General features: G+C 35.6%; 1 protein-coding gene across 1 annotated transcript in view; it reads right to left on the minus strand.

The window, feature by feature from the left end:
* Positions 1 to 22,062, minus strand: part of LOC135221681 (zwei Ig domain protein zig-8-like) — a 560,790-nt gene that overhangs the window by 180,050 nt on the left and 358,678 nt on the right. Inside the window, exon 2 of the mRNA XM_064259408.1 lies at positions 20,219 to 20,553. Coding sequence (XP_064115478.1) covers positions 20,219 to 20,553 — 335 coding nt within the window. The remainder of the gene's footprint in view (positions 1 to 20,218; positions 20,554 to 22,062) is intronic.

Raw genomic sequence — 22,062 nt, forward strand, 5'->3', positions numbered from 1 at the left:
AAGAAAGATACAAAGTTACAGTACAGGTGTATATATATATATATATATATATATAGTTTATATATATATATATATATATATATAATATAACAAACATATATTGGTGCGTGTGCGTAGACAAGGCTAAGAAATTCACGCACGCACATGGGGGTACATGTACCTGTAACTTTGTATCTTTCTTCTCTCATTATGTATGTATGTAGGCCTAAATTTATGGAAGTATACAAGGAGTCTAGGATAAAACTTAGATTATTATTCTTTTGTGTGTATTATGAAATGGGAACTTGTTATCATTATCATTATTATTATTGTTATTATTATTAGTGTGTGTGTGTGCAATTATGTGTGACTATGTATGCATCAGGAGTTTATGTACTGAGAAACGTACAAATAACTAAAAATCAACCAAAAGAAGCTATACAAACGAGGGCAGAGGAAAAAAAAAACATGGGAGGAGAAACAATATAAACACAAAACTTCGGAAAATCGTAGGCGAAAAATCATTTCCCCTTTGAAGCCTTTGAAAAGGGAGAGAAGTGGCTTGAAAAAAACCCACTATCAACAGTTTGTAACGATATACCCGCTTTCATGGGGAAGGAAAAAAAAAAATTGTCGTAAAAAGACGATCTGGCTACTCTCCGAAAACGACGAACTGGCAACTCTAGCCGAACGGCGCCTCCAACAACAAAATGACCATATTTTGGGAATCCTTGCCAGGACTCCGTTCCAGGGATGAGACGCAGAAAGGATGCTCCCTTTGATGATAAAGTTTGATAGAGTTGGACTCCCATAGGATGTTCTTTGGAACTTCGGCGGTCACCTTTTTTAATGGGGAAGGGCTGAAGTTTCGCTCTTCGTGTTATTGGTCGGTCGCTGGAGGAACGGTGGAAAGCAACTGTTCTTCTTCTTGTCATGCACATGTTGTTACCATTACGTATTCGTGAACCATATATATACATACATATGTAAATATACCCATGCACACATTTTTAATTATGGGAGATGCTGGTATGCTTGAGAGATGTAATTATTATTTCCAAGGATATCGATGAGTTAGAGGTAAATTGAGTGGATGTTTCTAGTGGGAATAATACGTATGTTAATATGTGCATACACAGAGAGATTCTCTCTCTCTCACTTTCTCTCATACACACATATACGTATATATATATATATATATATATTATATATATATATATATATATATATATATATATATATATATCGTATGAAAAAGGACAATCCCACATTTTCCAATGCACCCATATTCAGATAATGACATTAGAAACTGGAAGTACAAATTTTACAAATACACAAGCATATATATATATATTATATATATATATATATATATATATATATATATATATATATGTTTGTATATAATAATATATATTATATTAGCACAAAATACCTAAAATACGTGTGCATACTGTATATAGTTCCCCTTGTATGTTTAAAAATGCTTCTTTTTATTTACACTGTTCGGAACTATCAGCCTAATAAAACATTGTCAAGCGTTTACCGATAGAACAGTGCGTAAGGGATATTTTCAGACAGAGGAAATTCCACACCCAAGGACTTCAGAGCTGAATGCATAAAAATGAAGGAAAGGGAAAGAGAATAGAAAAAGAGCAGCATAAGAATATACGAACAGTGTTTCTCGCCATCCTTTGAATATATGCATTTTAATATTATCGTTCAGGAAATCCAAAATCCAAGAAAATCCATTCCACACTTGCGTCGCGAGTTACGTCTTGATTGGTTGGGATCGCATCTAGAGGGTTACATCAAGCCCCTTATGCGTTTAACACTTCACCATACTTATCGGCATCCCGGCTGTTACAACCAACCCCCAGCTGTAACGCTGTCTTCCGCAGGAAAAAAAGAGCCTTTTCCTCGAAAACCTTTACATTTAATATTTATTTTTCACGAAAACGCATATATATATATATATATATATATATATATATATATATATATATATGTATATATATATATATACCCAATAAAAATGTGTGTAATATATTATGTATTTTATATATTTTATGTAACTTACACATATGTATTTTATATTAGCGATATACAGATTTCTCTCTCTCTCTCTCTCTCTCTCTCTCTCTCTTCTCTCTATATATATATATATATATATATATATATATATATATATATATATATATATATATCAGGAGGAAAGTGAGAGAATACCCCCAAAACATTTTCCTTTTTCTTTTTTTTTTCTCTCCGTTCCCAGTTGCGAATGTATAAATACTTAGTTCCTTTCATTTGCCCTGCACGGTAGGCGCACTTGAGGGCTCTCGGCTGTTTTCATTCATTCGTTCCATTGCATGAAAGTTTAAATTTCAATCTGCATAACAGGATTGCTTGGCAGGTGGTCGTTTTCAACAAGGGTAAAAAAATAAGAAAAAAAGTATAAATAGAATGGAAAAGAAAAAAAAAGAAAAGAAAAGGAGAAGAATAGAATAAGATGCGGTGAATTTGGAACGTTTCGCGTGGATCTGAAGGGCGAGAGAGTGCATACGAATATCCGCACATAATACACAGTCTGGATATTGTCCGACGTATGAGACGCGTCCCCCTTGACAGTACACACACACACACACACAAATACAAACACACCGAGATTCTCGCTTCTCAAACTTTTGTATTCCATTCCCAGTTTTTTTTTTTTCTTTTTTACATTTGCAATCATGTTTGCATGATAAACCCGAACTGATTTTAACACTTCGCGCGCAAACTTTCAACATTTCGCTTCTTCTTCTTCTTCTTCTTGAACATGGCCTGACATTCAATTTCAGTTTTTAAGGTCGTTAAGGAAGATACGATCTTTTACGAAGGCTCTTATCGAGAGCGAAATAACCACTAGGGATAAACTCTCATAAAATTGCTGAGGTTATTTTATCCTAAAAATTCATTCACACTCGATCATTCAATCCATTCATTAGTCAGGGATAAACTTTTATAAAATGTTGCCGTTTTATCCTAGAAATGAAACCAAATACTCGATCACTCAGTCCAAATTAACTGAACGAGTGGGAATCAACCATCGAGTGATGATTGTTCAATATCACTGAATTAAGGGGAAACTTATCGGTCACGATTACTGCAGAGAACTTCGTTAATTACCTAATTAATTAATTAACTGACGTCTATAACTTGACAATCCTAATACCTGAGACGTTTTCGAGTTCGATGGGCTGTGGTTGGATGAGGAAGGCTAAGTTTGCTCAGGAGGCAATGAACATGTCATAGAGATGATAATAATTACCATAATGATAATGTATTATTGTTATAATATTTATGGTTCTTGATGGAAGCCACTATATATGGGGTGAGCTAAGTTCGCTACAAAGGCAATAAAAAACATAAGATTTATGATAATTATCACAATGAAAAAGATATTATTATTATAATTATCATTGTTGCTACTTATAAGTCAGTTAAGAACATTTTTTTCTAAAAACTTTCAGCTCTTAATTTTTTTTTATGAGAGAGAGAGAGAGAGAGAGAGAGAGAGAGAGAGAGAGAGAGAGAGAGAGAGAGAGAGGGGGGTAGGGGTGAATCACCAGCCTGCCTTTGCCGAACCTTTTTTTCTGTTTTCGAACATCCTTTTTCCTTTTATTTTCCAGGCGCGACTGCTGATTCCAGAACTCCATAGCAATGTGCAGTAATTCCTCGAAGAAGTGAATCTGCTTCTTGCAGGATTTGCCAGGGATTCCCCCGTGGACATCCTGCCAATAAAAGTAGCAGGGAAGCAATCAATCTCAAAGGGTTGCAGGCAAAAGGCTGCCGACTCCAGTGGTGGTCTCACAGGCCATAACTTTAAAACGGCCCGTGGACTTCTCGAGAATTGCTCGCCGACATAAATTTGTACGAATTTACACGTTACACGCGCGAATTCACACGCACACAAGTTTATGCTAGGTAATGCTCACGCGGTGAAAATAACTTGTATGAATGTATACTATTTTCCACTGGAATTATCATACATATAAGCAATCGAACGTCTCTCATACAGATATTAACCCGTAATTAAGCAATATTATTATTATTATTATAATATAACTGAGAACATGAACCCTATTCATGTAGAACAAGCCCACAGGGGCCACCGAGTTGAAATTCAAATCTTCATTTTAATTCATTTAAAAAAATTAACCGTAGGTAATAGGAAATGCAGAAAGAACGGATCAGTTATTAGAAAATAAAAAAAATATATTAACAAAGAGCATACTAGCGCTGCTGTTCAGCAAATCTGGTTGTTCTCGGATTAAGAAGATCAAGGGTCCATTGTGATTGTTAAAGATATCTATTGAAATAAAACTTATAAAAAATTGACAAACAAGAGACCATCCGCCGCTGGTCTAAGTCTTAGTCTAAGTCAATCTTGGATTTGCAGGAGCAGCCTGACTACATGCGCAAGTTTTACATAAATGTAATAACATTATTATGGGAATTTCAAGCAATTCCACTCATAAATTATTATAGAAAATAGACAGTCTAAGAGCTTACACACACACAGATACACATGCGCATCAACACGATTAACACATGTATTAGATATAGATATATAACACACCCACAAATTTATTCATGCACAAATACATATTATACACGCAAATCAACATTTTCATACAAAATCCTGAATACACTTAAACTTATTCATTTGCAGTTTAACGTAAGAACAGAATTATGTGGATATAAACTTACATCACTTGACGTAAAATTGAGTTTTACGTATAATTTTCATATATTTTCAGTATATTTAAATATCACAAGCACGCACAGATTAACGCAGACAGCTACAGGCAACCATACAAAAATCTGAACGGACGGACGTAGTAAAACATGCACAGATAACAACAATACACAAATGCGTAAGCCCGTACTAACATACACACAAACTACTAAGTTTATATACACATAGTAACACAATTTAGCTTAACCAATTTACGGAAAACAATAGTGAACTGTGCAGAGACGAATGATTCAGGTACGCCATTTGAGCGTTCTAGTCAGTCACGTGGGATATTTATAATAAAAGGTTTTTCTTGTGTTTTATAATAAATAAATAACAATTTTAGCAACCACATTTACAGTGCATATCTATATTTTTAAATTATGTAACTTGCATTCCCTAACTGCAAGCTGTACAAACTACTCAATATAATCCACCCTCTTCTACAGACAGACATACAGTGAACCTCTGTTTTTTCAGCACAAGTTTCCTATAACTTTAGACGAAATGGTAAAAATAAACTAAGTTACGCAGTCATACACTTGCATCGTTAACTAATGTTTTTCTGTGTCTTATGAATACCTCCCCATTTTTTGGAATTTTAAGAATTCTATGAATAAACGAGTACATTATCACTTCAATCAAATTACCACAATATACTTATTCAAACAAACAAAACCAAACTCACAAAAGCATACATGAGAATTTTTTGTTAAAAAAGAAAAAGCAGGCGGTACTCTCCAGTCCCTACATAATAAAGAATAGGCAAATATTGCAAGAGATGTATGCGCAAAAACGTCAATGCTTTCAACGTGTGCCGTAGCATTCAACGCCGAAGCAATGGTTAAACCATAAAGGTTTCAAATAATCCTGGAAATATTTTTGAAGTAACGGCACAAAATAACCGTTTGTCATAAAAACTGCGCTGTTCAAAGTTTGGAATTAAACTTTTTTTTCTTTCCTCCCCTTTTTTTAATGGCTTTAAACGTGACAATGGATTTTCCTGAATGTCCACGGGGTTAAAGGAAAATCACAAAGTTTTTATTTTTTTATTTTTTTTCTTTAGGACACGTGACTATATTACTGTATGCCCTCACTGTATTGGCGTTTTACCGACTGTTTTCAGAAGCTGTCGAAAACATCATTAACTATCTGCACTTTTAAAACCGATGTTTTCCCATACGGAGATTTTGGCACAAAAAGAGAATTTGACACAAAAATCATGATTCTGTTTTAATGTTTCTCCAATTAGAATTTTGTACTTAGTGTTTATTTGTATATATTTTAGAACCGATTGCATCACTTAACATGTAAGAATTAAAGAGAAAAAAGTGACATATAAAAAAAAATTTTTTTTGAAGGAAGTATCGACTGCGAAATGATATTTAGAGGGTAATTAACTCTACTGAGGATAAGCGTATCCAAATATTGTTAAAATAAAACATATTTACCAATGCAAGTGCAAATAAAATATGTAAGACCAAACTCTATTATAAAAAAAATATCTTCATAACCTAAGTGAAAGCACTTCCTCGAAAACAATTAAATGACAAAGAAGTCGAATTGAATCCACCATAAAAATGATGCTGGGCAATGAGTTGCCTGATTTAACTGCCTGAATCAAATCAAATTTACTATGAAAAGGAGGAAACATTTTCCAAATGGAATATTTAATGATTCAAGGATTAGAACTGAATTCATTAGTGAAAGAGTCTGTGTGAATTTTCCACATCTGAATAAGACTCTTCAGTACTTCACATACATTTATGGGAAATATAATCAAAACAAATGTGTTAGACATAATTCTAATTCTATCTAAATACTGGTGCGCTGAATAATGTACCTATCAAACATAATTCTACTTTAACCAAAATATTGGTATGCTGAATAAAGGCTTTGCTGCTGAAGAACCCGAAAAGGAGACGTGAAGTTACAGTTTATATCTGAAGAAAACGCAGCAGATTAAAAAAAATAAAATAAAAAATAAATAAATAAATAAACACTGTGCTGTTAAGTCTTGACTAAGAACTTTGCAGAAGTAAAACTTACGAATGGTAAACTAAAATATTCTAAGTCTTGATATTATGCAATGAAGACATTCATGATTTTTTTTTTCGAACCAAGCCTACGTACACTGAAAAGGATGGAATAAATAAAGACTGGCGTTAATGTCTCAAAATAAATGTATAAGTGAAGTAAGAATTCAAATACTTCAAATCAAATGTTCAAATGAGCCGCAGATGTTGAATCCAACGAACACAACATTTAGTGCGCGCATGTAATCCACTGAAAAAAGAATGTTTTTTTCCGAAACTTCACTCACTATTGTAAAAGACTGAATAAAACCTATCAAGTTAGAAAGTATTACATGCGAGAGAATGCAAACCGACCTCCCCCTTCTGTCAAGTGTTCTTCTTTATGAATGCTTCCATGACAATAAATGACTATTAGACGTCTATTCCCAGAACGAAAACCACTATTCGGACTCTGAATGCTTCATGCTTCGCGGTATCAGGCAAAACCTTTAGTACTGCGATTCTCGTCCGCACCTACAACGAATTTGCATTTCCATTTCAGTATGCATCTGTACCCTTAGACTCTTCTATGTCCTTTACGTTCCTGAACGGTCAGTTTACCCTCATATCTTAATGACTTTATTTATCGTAATCGTCTTAAGATGTTATTATTATCCTGAGAATGATTTAGAAACAGACTTATCTTTTTGACATCACTAATTCTTTACCTCTGCAACCCAATCAATAACTTTACTGTATCATTTTTTAATCTTTCTTTTCACCATTTATTTCGTCATCACCATCACTTTCCTTGCTATTTTCTTCTATGCCATACGCACCAGTGTTGAACACATTGCATCACGATCACAATCAATATAATCAATGTAAAATGAGATCAGAATCATTATGTTTGAACGTTATGCCTTGCAAAAGGAACACACTTCTTACTGGTAAGAATCAGCTGCCATTGTTTTATGCTTTTGTTCTCAGCAACTAGACTCTATGCATAATAAAGCATAGTCCAATGTAATTTCATTAAGATTGGAGTTTGGACCCATAACAAGTTCAGTAATGTCCACCCTTCCCGTAGTTATACATCTGCTTGCGATTCTCCTCTCAATGTTGCTCTTTCCTTTCCCACAAGCCACCTTCTGTTGATTTTTTTCATCACTTGGCTACTGGCTTCTTGGAAATATTTCTGGATAGGGTTCCATATTTGCTGTCAAGATACATTACAATTTCTGTTTGCTTCCACCTAGTTCATTCATTCCTTCTGGGGAAAATGGAAATGAACTCTATCCCCTCAACATTTTGCTTGATAGACCATTTCAGTTTTGTCTTGGGGAGGATATATAGTTCAGAAAACTTTGATATCGATATTTCCTGTTGGCAATATCTGTCCTTGCTCGTTGTATTTGATTCATAGTCTCAGATAATTTTTATTTTTTATTTTCCTGACAGGATTGAACTAAGAGTAATTCGCATAATCAGTGACTTCGACCTTACTTTCAAATCCTTACATTTTATTTTAATTTCTTCATATGGGAAATCTCCATCTTCTACAATTACATTTTTTTGGTCGCTGTTCTGTTGAGGCAGAGAAAACGGCCCTCTTGTCTTAGGCATTCCTACAGTACCCAGCTAGCCACCACATCCATCACGTTTATTTATTGCCTACAATTCATGGTGTCACAGTTTTATACATTTCAACAAGTCGATGGCTTACCAGACAGTATAGGTTTTTCGTTCTGATATATGCTCTTTCGTTTTCTCCAAGCCTGTCCGATGACCGTTGACTTCGTCCACGCATTTCTTGCTTGATTTTAAAAATCTGTCAGCCAAGTCGCTCGGACATATCTGTTGAAAAGACCCCTTTCACATTTGCAATTCGGTCGCTTTGACAAGTCGTTCCGGCAACTCTGTCACGCATGTATACCAGAGCAAAGTGCCCTGTCATTCTGGCTATCTCGATGTAGGCTACAGCTGTGGTCGGTGACTGCCTTTAACTCATGACTGGTCACAAGACAAGCGAAAATTCTGATTTCACATGAATGTGCATGGATTTAAATCTAGCCGCCCACCACATTCAAATTTTGGAACATTTTGCTTTCGTCGGAATGCCAAGAACTTTTAACACATAAAAGGGCATATTTCATCATCCAAAAGAAAAAATGTGTTAGGATAATCTATTTTCTAGTTAACTATGTTATTTTTTTTTAGGTCAAATTTCCTTCAGTTAAAATAAATAAAATAAAATATTCCAACTTCTCGCCTACCTTCGGTTATGAAACCTATGAGAAGGGCAAGAGCAGAGGTGTGAAAATGATAACATTTCCAATGATAACATTACCTTGCCGCACTCCACTTTTGACTGCATATTCACTCAACAAGGCTCCATCAAAATGAACTTAATCCATAATTTTAATTAGTTTTACACATGTCACTGTCAATTTGCGCATATATAATCACCATCAAAACAACACTTGACATTAAAAGTTGCTCCAAGAGGGCAATCATGGGCGCAAATATAAGCAATCCCATCAGCATCGCTTTTCATCAACTGATCGTCATCAGCATCGTCCTCTCGTCCTCCTCCTATTGCCAGTTGATGCTTTAAAAACGACCGCACTCTCCCATTCGGAGACATTTCCCTCCCTGCCATCTTCGGCGTCAACTGCGGAAAACAGGGACAAACAGCGCGCATACATAAGACCAGGAGGAGATCCTGTGGGATTCATGAATCTTTAATGAACAGATGGCTTTTCCTCTTTCCCCCAGACGCGCTCTTTTTAGAAGTCTGCAAAAATACCTTCCTGATGACAACAGCATTAAATCCCTCGTTGGAACAGATGTGTGTATATATTTTCTTTGAATTTTTCTAATTTCATTTATTTTCTTTCTCATTTTGCTACCTGGATATTTCTCCGAGCATTAGTAATTCTTATCATTTCTACTTATCGTTATTATTTCTCTCTCTGTTTTTTTGTTTCTTTTTCAGAAATGTAATCTCCATTTTGCCTTATATTTGTGATTAAACGTACTATTTATTTATTCAGTTATTTCTTGCCTTTCCAGTAACACAAAGACATTCCGAGAAGTAGTGTTCAGTCGAAGTTGTTGACATTTTTAGCATGATAACTAAAAAATAAAGATGGCGTGAACTTCCTAAATTCACTGATATTCAAAAGAAATTCGCAGTTGCATTATTTCAACCACTTCCCCTATCATTGCAGAGATGTTTTCATCTTTACTTTTCTATCATTCTTCATTTCTTTTCTTAGCCTTCATCTTTGCATCTTTTTTTTTTTTAGACTTGAATATCCTTCCTGAATTTTCTGCTCTCTCTATAATGTATTTACTGATCTTCATCCTTCTCCTTTCGTCTCGTTCTCAGCCATCCCATCCCATGATTTCTTTCTCTTCTTCTTCGTCTTCCTCCTCCTCCTCCTCCTCCTCCTCCTCCAACACTTTTTGCTCCCTTTCGGGTTCAGCGCGGAGTGCATTGCCGGCTAGTCAGAGACTTCATCAAAAAATCATCAGCGTTCGACAGCGGCAGATGCCGTGCATAAACCTCGATACTGAAGTCTTACTCAATCGGTATTTTCTTTTCTCTCCTCCCTTTCATACATGTAATATATTGGGTTTCTCTCTATTTGCCTTCTCTGTCTGTTTTTCCCGCAGCATCTTCTTTATTTCCTAGAGAATTACCCGCAGTACTTGATTGCTCTTATCCGCGGGGCTTTCGGATTTCGTGTTTGGTTTGCTTATTATACTGATGCGAGTAAGGTTTCATGCTCAATTTTATGTCGGCGGTTGTTAAACTTCCTACATTTGGCAGGGAAATATTTCTCTTTGCTATATTTTTCTAATTTCCGGGTTTCTTGACAATCTTTTCACTCTCACACTCACTTGTAAAGTATTTTTTTTATATTAAATTGTTTTTGCAAGTGCTGGCATTAAAATATTTTCCGCGAACGCAATCCAAGCTCTTCGTTATGATTTTTAGATTTTTTAAAACTTCTGTTTCCTTTTCCTAAAAGTACTCACTTTCTTCCACATTCGTCATTTCTTTTCCGGCACCGAGTCAGCATACAATTCAACGTCCTATATAATAACAATTCGTTTCCCTGAGGCGCAAACTGAACCCGGAATGATTACCCTACATTAGAGACTTTTCCTACCTACCAGCAATTCGGAAAATTGTTAATTGTCACCTCCAGGCGTCGGATGAAATATTCCCGGCTGTCTCGCTGCTTTCCTTTCCGCCTTTCTTATGTCTCGTAAATCTTTTTGCTTCTCTGATCGTCAGCATTCCATACTTGAATTTAAGCAAAGACTTAAAATTTCTTACTCACCTCCTGTCAAGTAAGATATCTATGTTTGTCCCATTTTTTTTCCTGACCAATTTTTATTCTCCACTTCCTTCGTCGCTTTTCTTGGTCTGTATTTCATCCTTGAATTCGAATAAAGAAACTAACGTCTAACTCATTTCCGCTCAAATCAGATTCTGTTGTATGTCTCGCTGCCTTCCTATCTTCCTGTCTTATTTTGTATGCCTTTTGTCTTTTCATTTATTTAATGATCCTTAAGTGAACTGAAATAAATATACATACACATATAGTAAGTCTACATCACTTCTTGTTAACAAAGAAGGTCTCACTGCTTTTATCTTTTCAAACATTTTATTCTTAAGGTCCCTTGGCTTCTCCTAAAATTGATAATTACTTTTATTCCATAACATTACTCTCAGTCTATCTTGATAACTTAATTATTATCGCGTTGTATTCATTTTGTAATTCACAGTCATTGCTTTTCCCCAACAGAAAAATCAAGAGGAAGATAAAAGGAGAGCAATCAGAAGGCGAAGGAAATCCTGTGACGCCTCTTTAATCCTGGAAAGCATCAAGTGAAAAATGACGACAGCGGAGACGGAGCTGTCGAACAATGTTAATTGCCTTTATTTTTAGTCTTCCGAACGAGTTTTTTTTTTTTCGGGGTAAAGTGTCAACTCGATTAAGTAATGAAAGCACCAACGCATATGCAGGGGCGCGCGCACATACACAAACACACACACACACACATACACACACACACACACACACACACACACACATATATATATATATATATATATATATATATATATATATATATATATATATATATATATACAGGGTGTTTCGAAATTTAGAGGCGCCCCCCCCCCCCTCTACAGCATAAACTAAAATTGATATGGACAAAAACAAAAGTAATTCAGAACACGTATTTATTTAAGTTTCTCTCTGAGTATTTAATATTTTGTGTGGCCTCCATCTGCCTGTACCACAGCCTGCATTCTTGAAGGGTATGATTTCAGCAAATCTCAAAAAAGCTGAGACTCACACTCCATTTCCCTGAGCACTTCAGTCACCTCTCTTCGCAGGTCGTCGAGGCTTGGTATACCATCATAGTTCACTGTGCGCGCTTCAACACGATCCTTTAAGGTAACACCAATGTTTTTGCACACACATTAAGGTCAGGGGAAGTACGTGGAAATTCACTTGACGAGAAGAAATCGATACCATTGTTTCGAAGCAGCTCCTGTGTCTGAAGAGCCTTGAAACATGGTGCCTTATCATGCAAAAATGTGACTTCTTCAACAGATAACACATTTTCAGGATCTTTGAGGAAAGGAAATACTCCACCAGTAAGCACAGTTTCTCTGAAGTATTCGCCATTCCATGACTGTCCTTTTTCTTTGATGATCCACATTAACCTTTTGGCTGTGAAACAGAAAAATTCCCAAACATACAGGAAATTTCACAATTTGGCGATAGTGCACGTCATCGCTGATATCATCCAACTTTGCAGCCTAAATGATGTCATTTATTATGATTTGGCTTGCTGACTGTGTAAATGAAGAGTTCATCTGATGCGGCAACATGGAGAAAGTCAGCTTCATCCCAATCTTTAAGAAATGAAGCACAAAAACCATGTACGGTCTTCTCTCTGTTGCTGAGTGGTGTTGGGCTTGCTGATAACATGAACTGGCTTGATACCAGATTTTTTCAACTCACGATATACAGCACTATAACTTCTCTTCCTCCCCCTTTTTGTTTCTATCAAGAGTAAATTTACGTAAATACTTTCTTGGTCTACCCACTGCCTCAGCTATGATGTCTTTTGATTGATGAGAAAGGACTTCAGGCCTTCCAAGATTCTCACTCTTTTTGCAATGACAGTATATGGATTTTTATTCCAGTTTCTCTTAACAGAGGATTTAGCTATCCAGGAATGAGAAATGAAGGATGTGCAAGCATCCCTGGCCTCTCTGAAGGTTATAGCCCGGATTCGGTCAATCCATCTGATTTCCTCATGTGTCGTTAGCCATGGCTGTATCTAACTCTGTCACTCAGTCTGAAAATACAAGTAATGTAAAATGAAAAATAGCTGAATAGAAACTTAAGATAATGTACTTGGAGATAGGCTATAGCAGAAAACTTCATAACTTTCCATTTGCTCAGTGGAGGGGGGCTCTAATTTCGAAACACCCGGTATATATATATATATATATATATATATATATATATATATATATATATATATATATATATATATATATTGTATGCATGCAAGTATATATGGAAGAAAATTCGGTGGCAGTATTAAAAAACATAACTTCCACAATTTGTGCATTTCTAAGATTAAACAAAACTTAAAGGGTTTGTCTGTCTACTGGAACTATTTTAGTCATAAAGTCACAGAAGATTGACGAAGGCTTTAAAAAAAGTGTTTGGTGCAATTTGAGACATTTGCACGTTTTAGAACTCGTTTTTGTAATATTATTGTGGTACATTTCTGCATTCCCAGAAAATACGACATATAAGCACCACACACATACATACATACACGCTCAAATACATATTTACATATATGCATATATCTACTAACACATACATACATACATACATACATATATATATATATATATATATATATATATATATATATATATATATATATATATATATAATAGATAGAGAGGTACCTAACCGAACTCTACTTGCAAAGATAAACATATTATCTTTTACGCCAACAAAATTAACAGATCTTCCTCCTTCAACGCGACGTTCCTTCACGGTCCGTAATACAATACAAACAACGCAATTTGAGAAAATTCCGGTACCTCGATGCCAAGCAAAAAAATATCGAATGCCTCAGCTTCGTCCAACTCCCCCAAGCTTCCTGATAAATTGCAAATATTAAGGAAAAATAAATAACAAGCATCAGGCGACTCAAATTTACGCCTCTTGGATCCAGGTGTCGCCCGGGCGATTTGTCAAAAACGAATTCGTCTGGATATTTCACATTAAATGGAAGTTTCGCCTTTATCTGACTTTCTTAGGATTTTGGGGGTCTTGGCGTTTATGTGTATACGTATTTGTATGTATGTAGAGTATAAATATGTTTTTATGTGTTTTATAAAAATATTATATTATATATATATCATTAATATTATTATATATATATTTAATTTGGGTTAAACTTGGGGGGGGGGTATTGTATGTATGATGTATGTATGTATGTATGTATGTATGTATGTATGTATGTATGTATTACTGGCAATTTCAAGAACGTCAAGGATAGAAAAGTGAGTGGGAAGAAAATTATTTTTATGTATGAGCAAGCACAATCGAGGGAGTACGGATGTTAATTAAGAGGTCCAAATATAAGAAAGTGGGAGTTCATGGGATTGTAAATAAGGTGTCGTGGCAAAGTGGTGAAAGAGTTATTGAAAGACTGACTCTGACGTTGGTGAATATTTGTAGGATAAGAAAATAAATTTAGGAACTGTGTTTGCGTATGATACGTTATTGAGTAGTGTGGCATGAAACTGAAGAGAGTGGAGAAAAACTGCAAAAACCAGTGAGGTAATTTGAAGTGTTTGAAAGAAGACAGAGCAAAGAGTAAAACTGAACAAGAGTAACACTAAATGTAAACAGCAACCAGGGAGATACAGCAATTAATGTTAGCAAGAATGACAATAAAATGAAAGTGGCTGATTTATACAGATATTTGGGAGAAAAATTAGCAGATGATAACATGAAAGAGGCAAACCAAAGGATAGGTGAAAAAGAGAAGGATCTGTGAATGTACAAAAGATTGTGAAAAGAAATGAAGTTCATTTGAAAGCCCATGTGGAAGTGTATACGGAGCGATTGCTGAGCAAACTCGTCTTAATGGATTTACATTACGAATGTTGAAAGTCAATGGAAGGAAAGAGGTAAAAGCTTTCGAGATGAGTAATGTATAGTTTATATGTGATGTAACAAATGAAACATTGAGATACGTGGAGAAAGTAGCAACAGTAAAACGGCGATGGATAAATTAGAAATAGATGAAGTTTAGTCATGTGGAAAAAATGAAGGACGATACGTTGGTGGGAAGAATGTATGATTTAGACAAGAGAACTGAAAGGAGAGAGGATGACCTAGGAAGTATTGGATACACAGGAAGGAAGATGTATTCGAAAGAAAGTGCTTTGATGCTCCTGATATTATAAATTACAGGAGAGAGTTCACGACAGATGTGGACCGGTCACAGTTTGCAGGTGGTTCGATTTTCTCACTTATTGTTGTGGCGGTTTTCTGAACAAGGAGTTCATTCATCATCATGCTATTTTAGTACAAATGTAGCAGTAACCATTGACTCACTTTATCCCTGAGTCTACCCTTATTACTCTCTATTATATATATATATATATATATATATATATATATACACAAACACACACACGTAAATAGTCACATGAAAAGTGAAAAATTAAAGATCAGGTACCAAGCGCTTTCGTGTATTGCGTACACTTCTTCGGAGTACTATATATATATAGTATATATATATATATATATATATATATATATATATATATATATATATATATATGTGTGTGTGTGTGTATATATATATACATATATATTTCAGACACAGTTGGGGGTTTATTGACCAAAGCAAATTTAACATTCTGTTGGGCCTAAGATAAACAAAGTATTGGCTTGAAAGTTTGATATTTTCCATTAACGACGCATCATCGTTACAAATCAGTTCCATTTAATTGAGGTGTAACCATTAGTATCCAGTAGATAAAAATATTTGCTACACCAGAAGTAATTGCGACATATACCGGCTACGTATATGATAGCTGGACATCATTTACGTTTGCACACACGTAGGCACTCGTGCATATCGATCGAGAGAATCCTCTTAAGGGGATTAATAACTCCCGCAAGACGTTGGATTGTTCCTGTCCAGGCCAATTGGCGCCATAAAGGACAACGGAACATCGAGCTGGAATATGCTCCAATTTCGCACAGGGACACGTCGGCCTCAGTATTCCGGGTAACCAAAGATGATTTCTCGATCACTCCCATTGCAAGCTCTTATATCATTGTGAATAAACAAATGCATGCGACACGTACCCTCTCTATGCATTTACGTTTATCCAGACATGCATAAATGCATGTGAATTCACGCACCTCTGTCACAACGCTATTTTCTCCAGCTACCGAGCAAAAGATCTTATCATGAAATGAAAAGCTTAAAGAAGACACTCTTATTCGGGGTATGCAAGAGGACACCATACCAATTCTCTTATAAAGCGCCCTAATAAAATGAATGGAATTGCTAGGGCAAGCTTAATATAGAAGGGTTTCAAAACCTGGTGAAGGATTTGACGCTTGACGCGTTGGACAGCGAACAAAGAGGAAAGAACTTAACAGGGTACAGGAGATGGGTAGTATGGGAAGTGAAAAATCATAGTGTTGTACTTCCGTATATGTATTGAAAAATGAATTATGGATAACGTTAGAAGATGTTGTGAATCATGGAGAGATAATCAAGATGGCCTGCAAGAGGTCTTTAAAGGCTAATGAACAGATGAGGAACATAAGGATGAAAAATGAGTCAATAATACAGGGACGGTTCACAGCGATGCTTACGAAAGTAAATCCAAAGAGACATCATGTACCGAAAAAAGAACTCGTCTATTTGGTTTGCTTGTGGAAGAGATATTAGAACGCAAGGGTCTCAATATCCAGAAAGCGCAAATAAATACAAGATATAGACTACTGGTATAATATAATAATATAACTACCGGATGAACATTTGAAAACGTTAGTAAAATAATTATGAAGATTTTGAAGTTTTTTATTTCAACATGTAGCAGCTAATATATGAAGGAAAAAATGCTATACTATTTCCTTTAAAATTTGCACCATACCATGAAAACGTCTGTTCTTACTGGGCAAATTGTAAGTTATTATTATCACTACCGTGCTTGGTATAATTGGAACTAAGATAGTTATTGTTGGGTCGATGAATACTTCTTTCCAACAACTTCTGATCTCCCCGATCAGCATATTCATCTCTATGGTTTACCAGGTAGAGGTAATACTTCGTTCTTTAGCTTTTATGACAACTTATTTTATTTCCTAATAATTTTCCCTTTATCCTTCGTTCGCGTGTTTACATCAAAACAGTATTAAGTTTCAAGTTCAATCCGCATCTGAAAATATGGCGATTTTGGCAAATTGCCAAATGGTTGCAATCCTGGTGTCCCTTGTCTTATGGGAATAGAGTACGGTCTAAATACCCTTTGAGAAAGAAAATACACCTTAAAAGTTGAACTGAGTAAAATCATTCTCACAGCTGTGTCCGCTGAAAAGTTACCACATGGCCTGAGAAGTATTTTATTAACAGTCTCAAGAAAACAAAGAGCCGAGGACGTTACTTGTAATGAGCGCATTACGATATATTCGTTCAAGAGCAAAGTGAAGAGTGAAGTCCACAATGTGTACAATTGTTCCCTTCTGTTAATATCTCTTGATTGTGTGGAGAGGCAAAAGTCTGTGGCTTTTTGTTCACTGGCCAGAACGTTAATGTAAGAGACTAACTACTTAAATTCTATCTGAAACCACGTTTGTAATGTATAGTACGCATTAGGAAAATATTATAATTTTAGTTATATATCGCAACATATATATATATATATACACACACACACACACACACACACACATATATATATATATATATATATATATATATATATATATATATCTATATATATATATACATATATATATATGTGGTGTGTAATATATATATATGATATATATATATATATATGGTGGTGTGTGCGTGTAATATATATATATATATATATATATATATATATATATATATATATATATAAATTGAGAAAGAGAAAAAAAATGTTTACATAACAAATGCATATATGCTGATGCTGAATATGTATATAGAAATAAATAATATATATATATATATATATATATATATATATATATATATATACCTGTGTTGAGTAAAGCCAATCTTCTCTCGAAGTAAGTTTCTTTTTATATGCAAAGTGGGAACTGGGTCGGAATCTTGTTATTTGCATATCACACAATCGCATTGCCTTTAAGAGCAAAAATCGCTAATGGAACTTTGTCCGTGTATCTTCTTATGTTTGATAAGAAAAGATAAGACAGTAGAAAAGTTTTCGTGATCCCTAACCGGTCCTCAACGTGGAGAGGGTGGAGGGAGAGGAAAGAAGTTGGGGGGATGGGGGTGCGTGGAAATTGGTATAGGGGTGAAAAGTGACGGGTTTTGAATGAAAGCAGTGTGGGAGATGAAGGATGGGAAGATATGATGGTCCATGGAAGATTTGTGGGGAAAGTGAAACGGGTTGAAGACAGAGAGGAACATTTACTGCATATTGGTTGTGCTACTGTTCAGCAAATTCTCAGTTCTAGAGGTCCTTTATTCCATCCAAGTTCAGGAGGTAAAGGCTGCTATCCTTATCAGCTCCAGAGGTCCTTTCTTCCTTCTGAGTTTCGAAGATCCTTTATTGCTCGCATCGTTGGACTATGTAACAGTTTCCCTGAGTCTCTGAGGATGCTGTGCAATTGGAATCACTACAGTTCAAGCGTAGATGCAACACACAGCTACCCAAAAACTATTCTCTTTGTGTTTTAATAATTTACTTATATTATCATTATCTGTCTATTCATTTGTTAATCTATCTATTTTTTCTTTACAAAATGTTGATCTCCTTTTTCTGTATTTCATATTTCCTTCTGTTGCTTCTTTCAAATGAGTTGTATTCTTTGGAAGATTGAATTTCAAGTCAACAGCCCCTGTGGGCTTGGTCCGTATGGAAAGCGTTCATGTTCTGAATAATAATAATAATGATGATGATAATAATAATAATAATAATAATACGAATATGGAATATTGTTATTTATCCGTTTTATAAGTTGAATATTGTCCAGGTTTCGAATTATGCTTATCGCTTCACTTTCAAATTTCTATTTCTGTCTTTCCATTTTATTCTATATTCAAAAGTTCTTTAATGTTTTGTTTCATAAGTTTTCAATTTTGAACCTTTGGTTTTGCATTGTGCATCCGCTCTGAAAAAAAAAAAAAACACACACAACCTGATTGTTACTTAATTATAATTGCTACTATAATAAAAAAAAAGTTTTTTCTTCAAACAGAGGAATTGGTACGTGTATTTAGTGCCTCGAGAAGCACAGTCTCTTTCTTTTGACATTCCGTCAATTTGCGTCTTAATCGGTGACTGACGGAAGTACTAATTATTTCACAGCTGAGTAACATATCGACAGACTAAACATGATTGATAAACCGATTTAAAGATTAACCGACTGTCAGCCAAAAGGGGACTTAACGCAACCTTTGTGCGAAAGAGTTCGGTTTCTTATTATTGTGGCTTGATTAACGTTTAAGATTAAAATTTATTTATATTCCCATATTCGAAAATCATTTGCCATTCCTGTGGCACAAACAGTTAACGGGATCAAAATCGTATTTTGAAAATGTATTTTCTATGAAATAGAAATAATAAACATTACTATGGTTGGTCTAGTGAGTATCTCGGTGATGGATTTTCGTGTTCCAAAATTTGAGGACCTAGCCATCCTTATGACATAAGGACGTTATAACCTGTAACTTATTTATGCGCGCAAACTTTTCAAACGCGCACACACAAAAAACCACGCCTATCAACAAGCAAACAGACAAACATTTGCCGAGTAAGCATCGTGCATATTTTGAAACTGAACTCTTTCCTTTAAAACCACGGCATCGTGGAATTGAAACATCACCGAAATAGCACCTCCGTGAAAGCATAAGTAAAGGGAGGAAAAGCTGAAAGGGCAAAGCACACCCGCCAGAGCTAGACAAACAACTCTCTCTCTCTCTCTCTCTCTCTCTCTCTCACGCACACACACACACACATTTTCGGCGAGTTGTGGGTGTCGGGGGAAGGGTAGAGGTTGTAAATGTGTGCGTTGGGGGCAGTGGGAAAAGGGGGGTTGTTGGTCGAGGCACAGTAAGCATAGACGAGATGCAACTCAAAAGATATGCGATAAGCGTGTTTACTTACGCTTTTGTTGCCCAGGTTGTGCACGAGACAGTGCAGGTAAGCGGCGTTGCCTGTCATGGAGGAGATGTTCCTGGGGGCGGCCTCGTCGAAGATGGGGTAGGGGGGTGTCTCCCCGTCCTCGTCCTCGGACCCGGAGTTACTCAGGTCCAGTAGGGGCTTGATGGGCTCCACGGGGCTGCTGCTGCTGCCGCTGAGGCTCATGCCCAGCTGCATGTTGGTGCTCTGGGCCCTCCTGCTGCCGATGGAGATGGTGATGCTGCTGCTGTTCTCGCGGGTGAAGGTGCTCACCGTCTTCTGCTGCTGCAGGGTCGTGGCTGACGTAGCCAAGGGCCAGTCTGTAATAACAGAAAGAAGAAATATGTTCACGTCTTCTTTTTCAAGTAGCTACGGGGTTTAGAAGGAAGGATGGGAAAATAACAAGACGGCAAAGTAAAAGGTGATGTTGATAAGAAGGGAATGTGAGAGATAATCAAGGTAGACAGAAAATGAAAAAAAAAAACAATAAAGCTGGTCACGTCTACTTCAAGTACTTGGAAGCCACGAAGCAAACGAAATTGTCAAGGCGGAAAAAGAAGCAGACGAAGTTAATAAGGGAAGATGGGAAACGATCGAAGTGGAGGATACTGAAAATGTTGATTCATTCAGATACGGGAAATCAGTAAATAAATGTCAAGTTTCCGAAAGGAGATATGAAAGATATGAAAAAGCGAGCACTTACCAATACTTGAAAATAGAATGTAATAATCAAAACAGCGAAAACGTGCAAGAACTGGATGAAAAAATTTGCTATTATGCTTGAAAAAAAATAAAAAGTCAGGATGTAAATCGAATAAGGTGCGACAGAGGGGAAGTTCAAGATGAAGACAAAATATCTTAAAATGGGACAAACGTTTCGATAAAAACGGAATAGGAAAAGAGGGGGATCTATTGTAAGTAAGTGATAAAAATGAGAGAAAGAGGGGAGAAAATCGTGTAAAAGTAAAGTAGCTAAAGAGTATAAGGAAATTAAAAGGGCATAATTACACCCGTTTGTCCTGACAACGTCCCTCATTATCTATGACTCAGTGTCCTTTTAAGAATAAGTCAAAGACGAGGAGGAAAAAGGGGAGGAAGTAGGTAATCTTCATGATTAATTCTCTAAGGATAATTAGCGCCGTCAGGTTGATTTTTAAAACAATTATTGTTGCTTAGTCTATAAATCTAAGCAATGAAATGTAGACTTCGGATAACGCTATATTTAATATCCGCTATTTAGGTAGTTTTTAGTAATAAGCAAAATTTAAATTATCGCATTAAAAGATTTCAAAGTAATTTTATAATCTTTACGGAAAAAAATGACAGAATGTTTAATTACACCGAATGGATATTAAGTCAGGCTCAATAAAAATGTTTAAGGAAAAATGACTGGAATGCTCCTTCAAATTCTGCCAAATTACTGACAAAAAAGACTTATCGAATTGTACCGAATTACCGACAGAAAAGCACATTTAAAATTTGTCAAAGTAATGAGAAGATCTTTCTTTTAACCTTACCGAATTTCAGAAGCACTGACTGAAGTACCTATTAAAAATTTCATGATCATAGGCATAAATTCTAATTTAAGACTAAAACTTTAGCAGGAAATCGAAATCTAAACCTCAAAACCAATGACAGAACAATTCCAGAAGAGCAAATTTAAGCCCTAAGCATTTAAAGTGGGGAAAGCCACACGAAGAAATAGTTGATTAAACACGGGCAGAAATTCTTACCTAAAACTTACCAGTACACAGAGAGTAACGCTGAAGTAAAATCAATTGAAATATATACAAAAGCTTTATTAGAATGCACAGCATCACTGACACAGA

This window comes from Macrobrachium nipponense, chromosome 3 (assembly GCF_015104395.2).
Source record: "Macrobrachium nipponense isolate FS-2020 chromosome 3, ASM1510439v2, whole genome shotgun sequence".
Taxonomy (NCBI): domain Eukaryota; kingdom Metazoa; phylum Arthropoda; class Malacostraca; order Decapoda; family Palaemonidae; genus Macrobrachium; species Macrobrachium nipponense.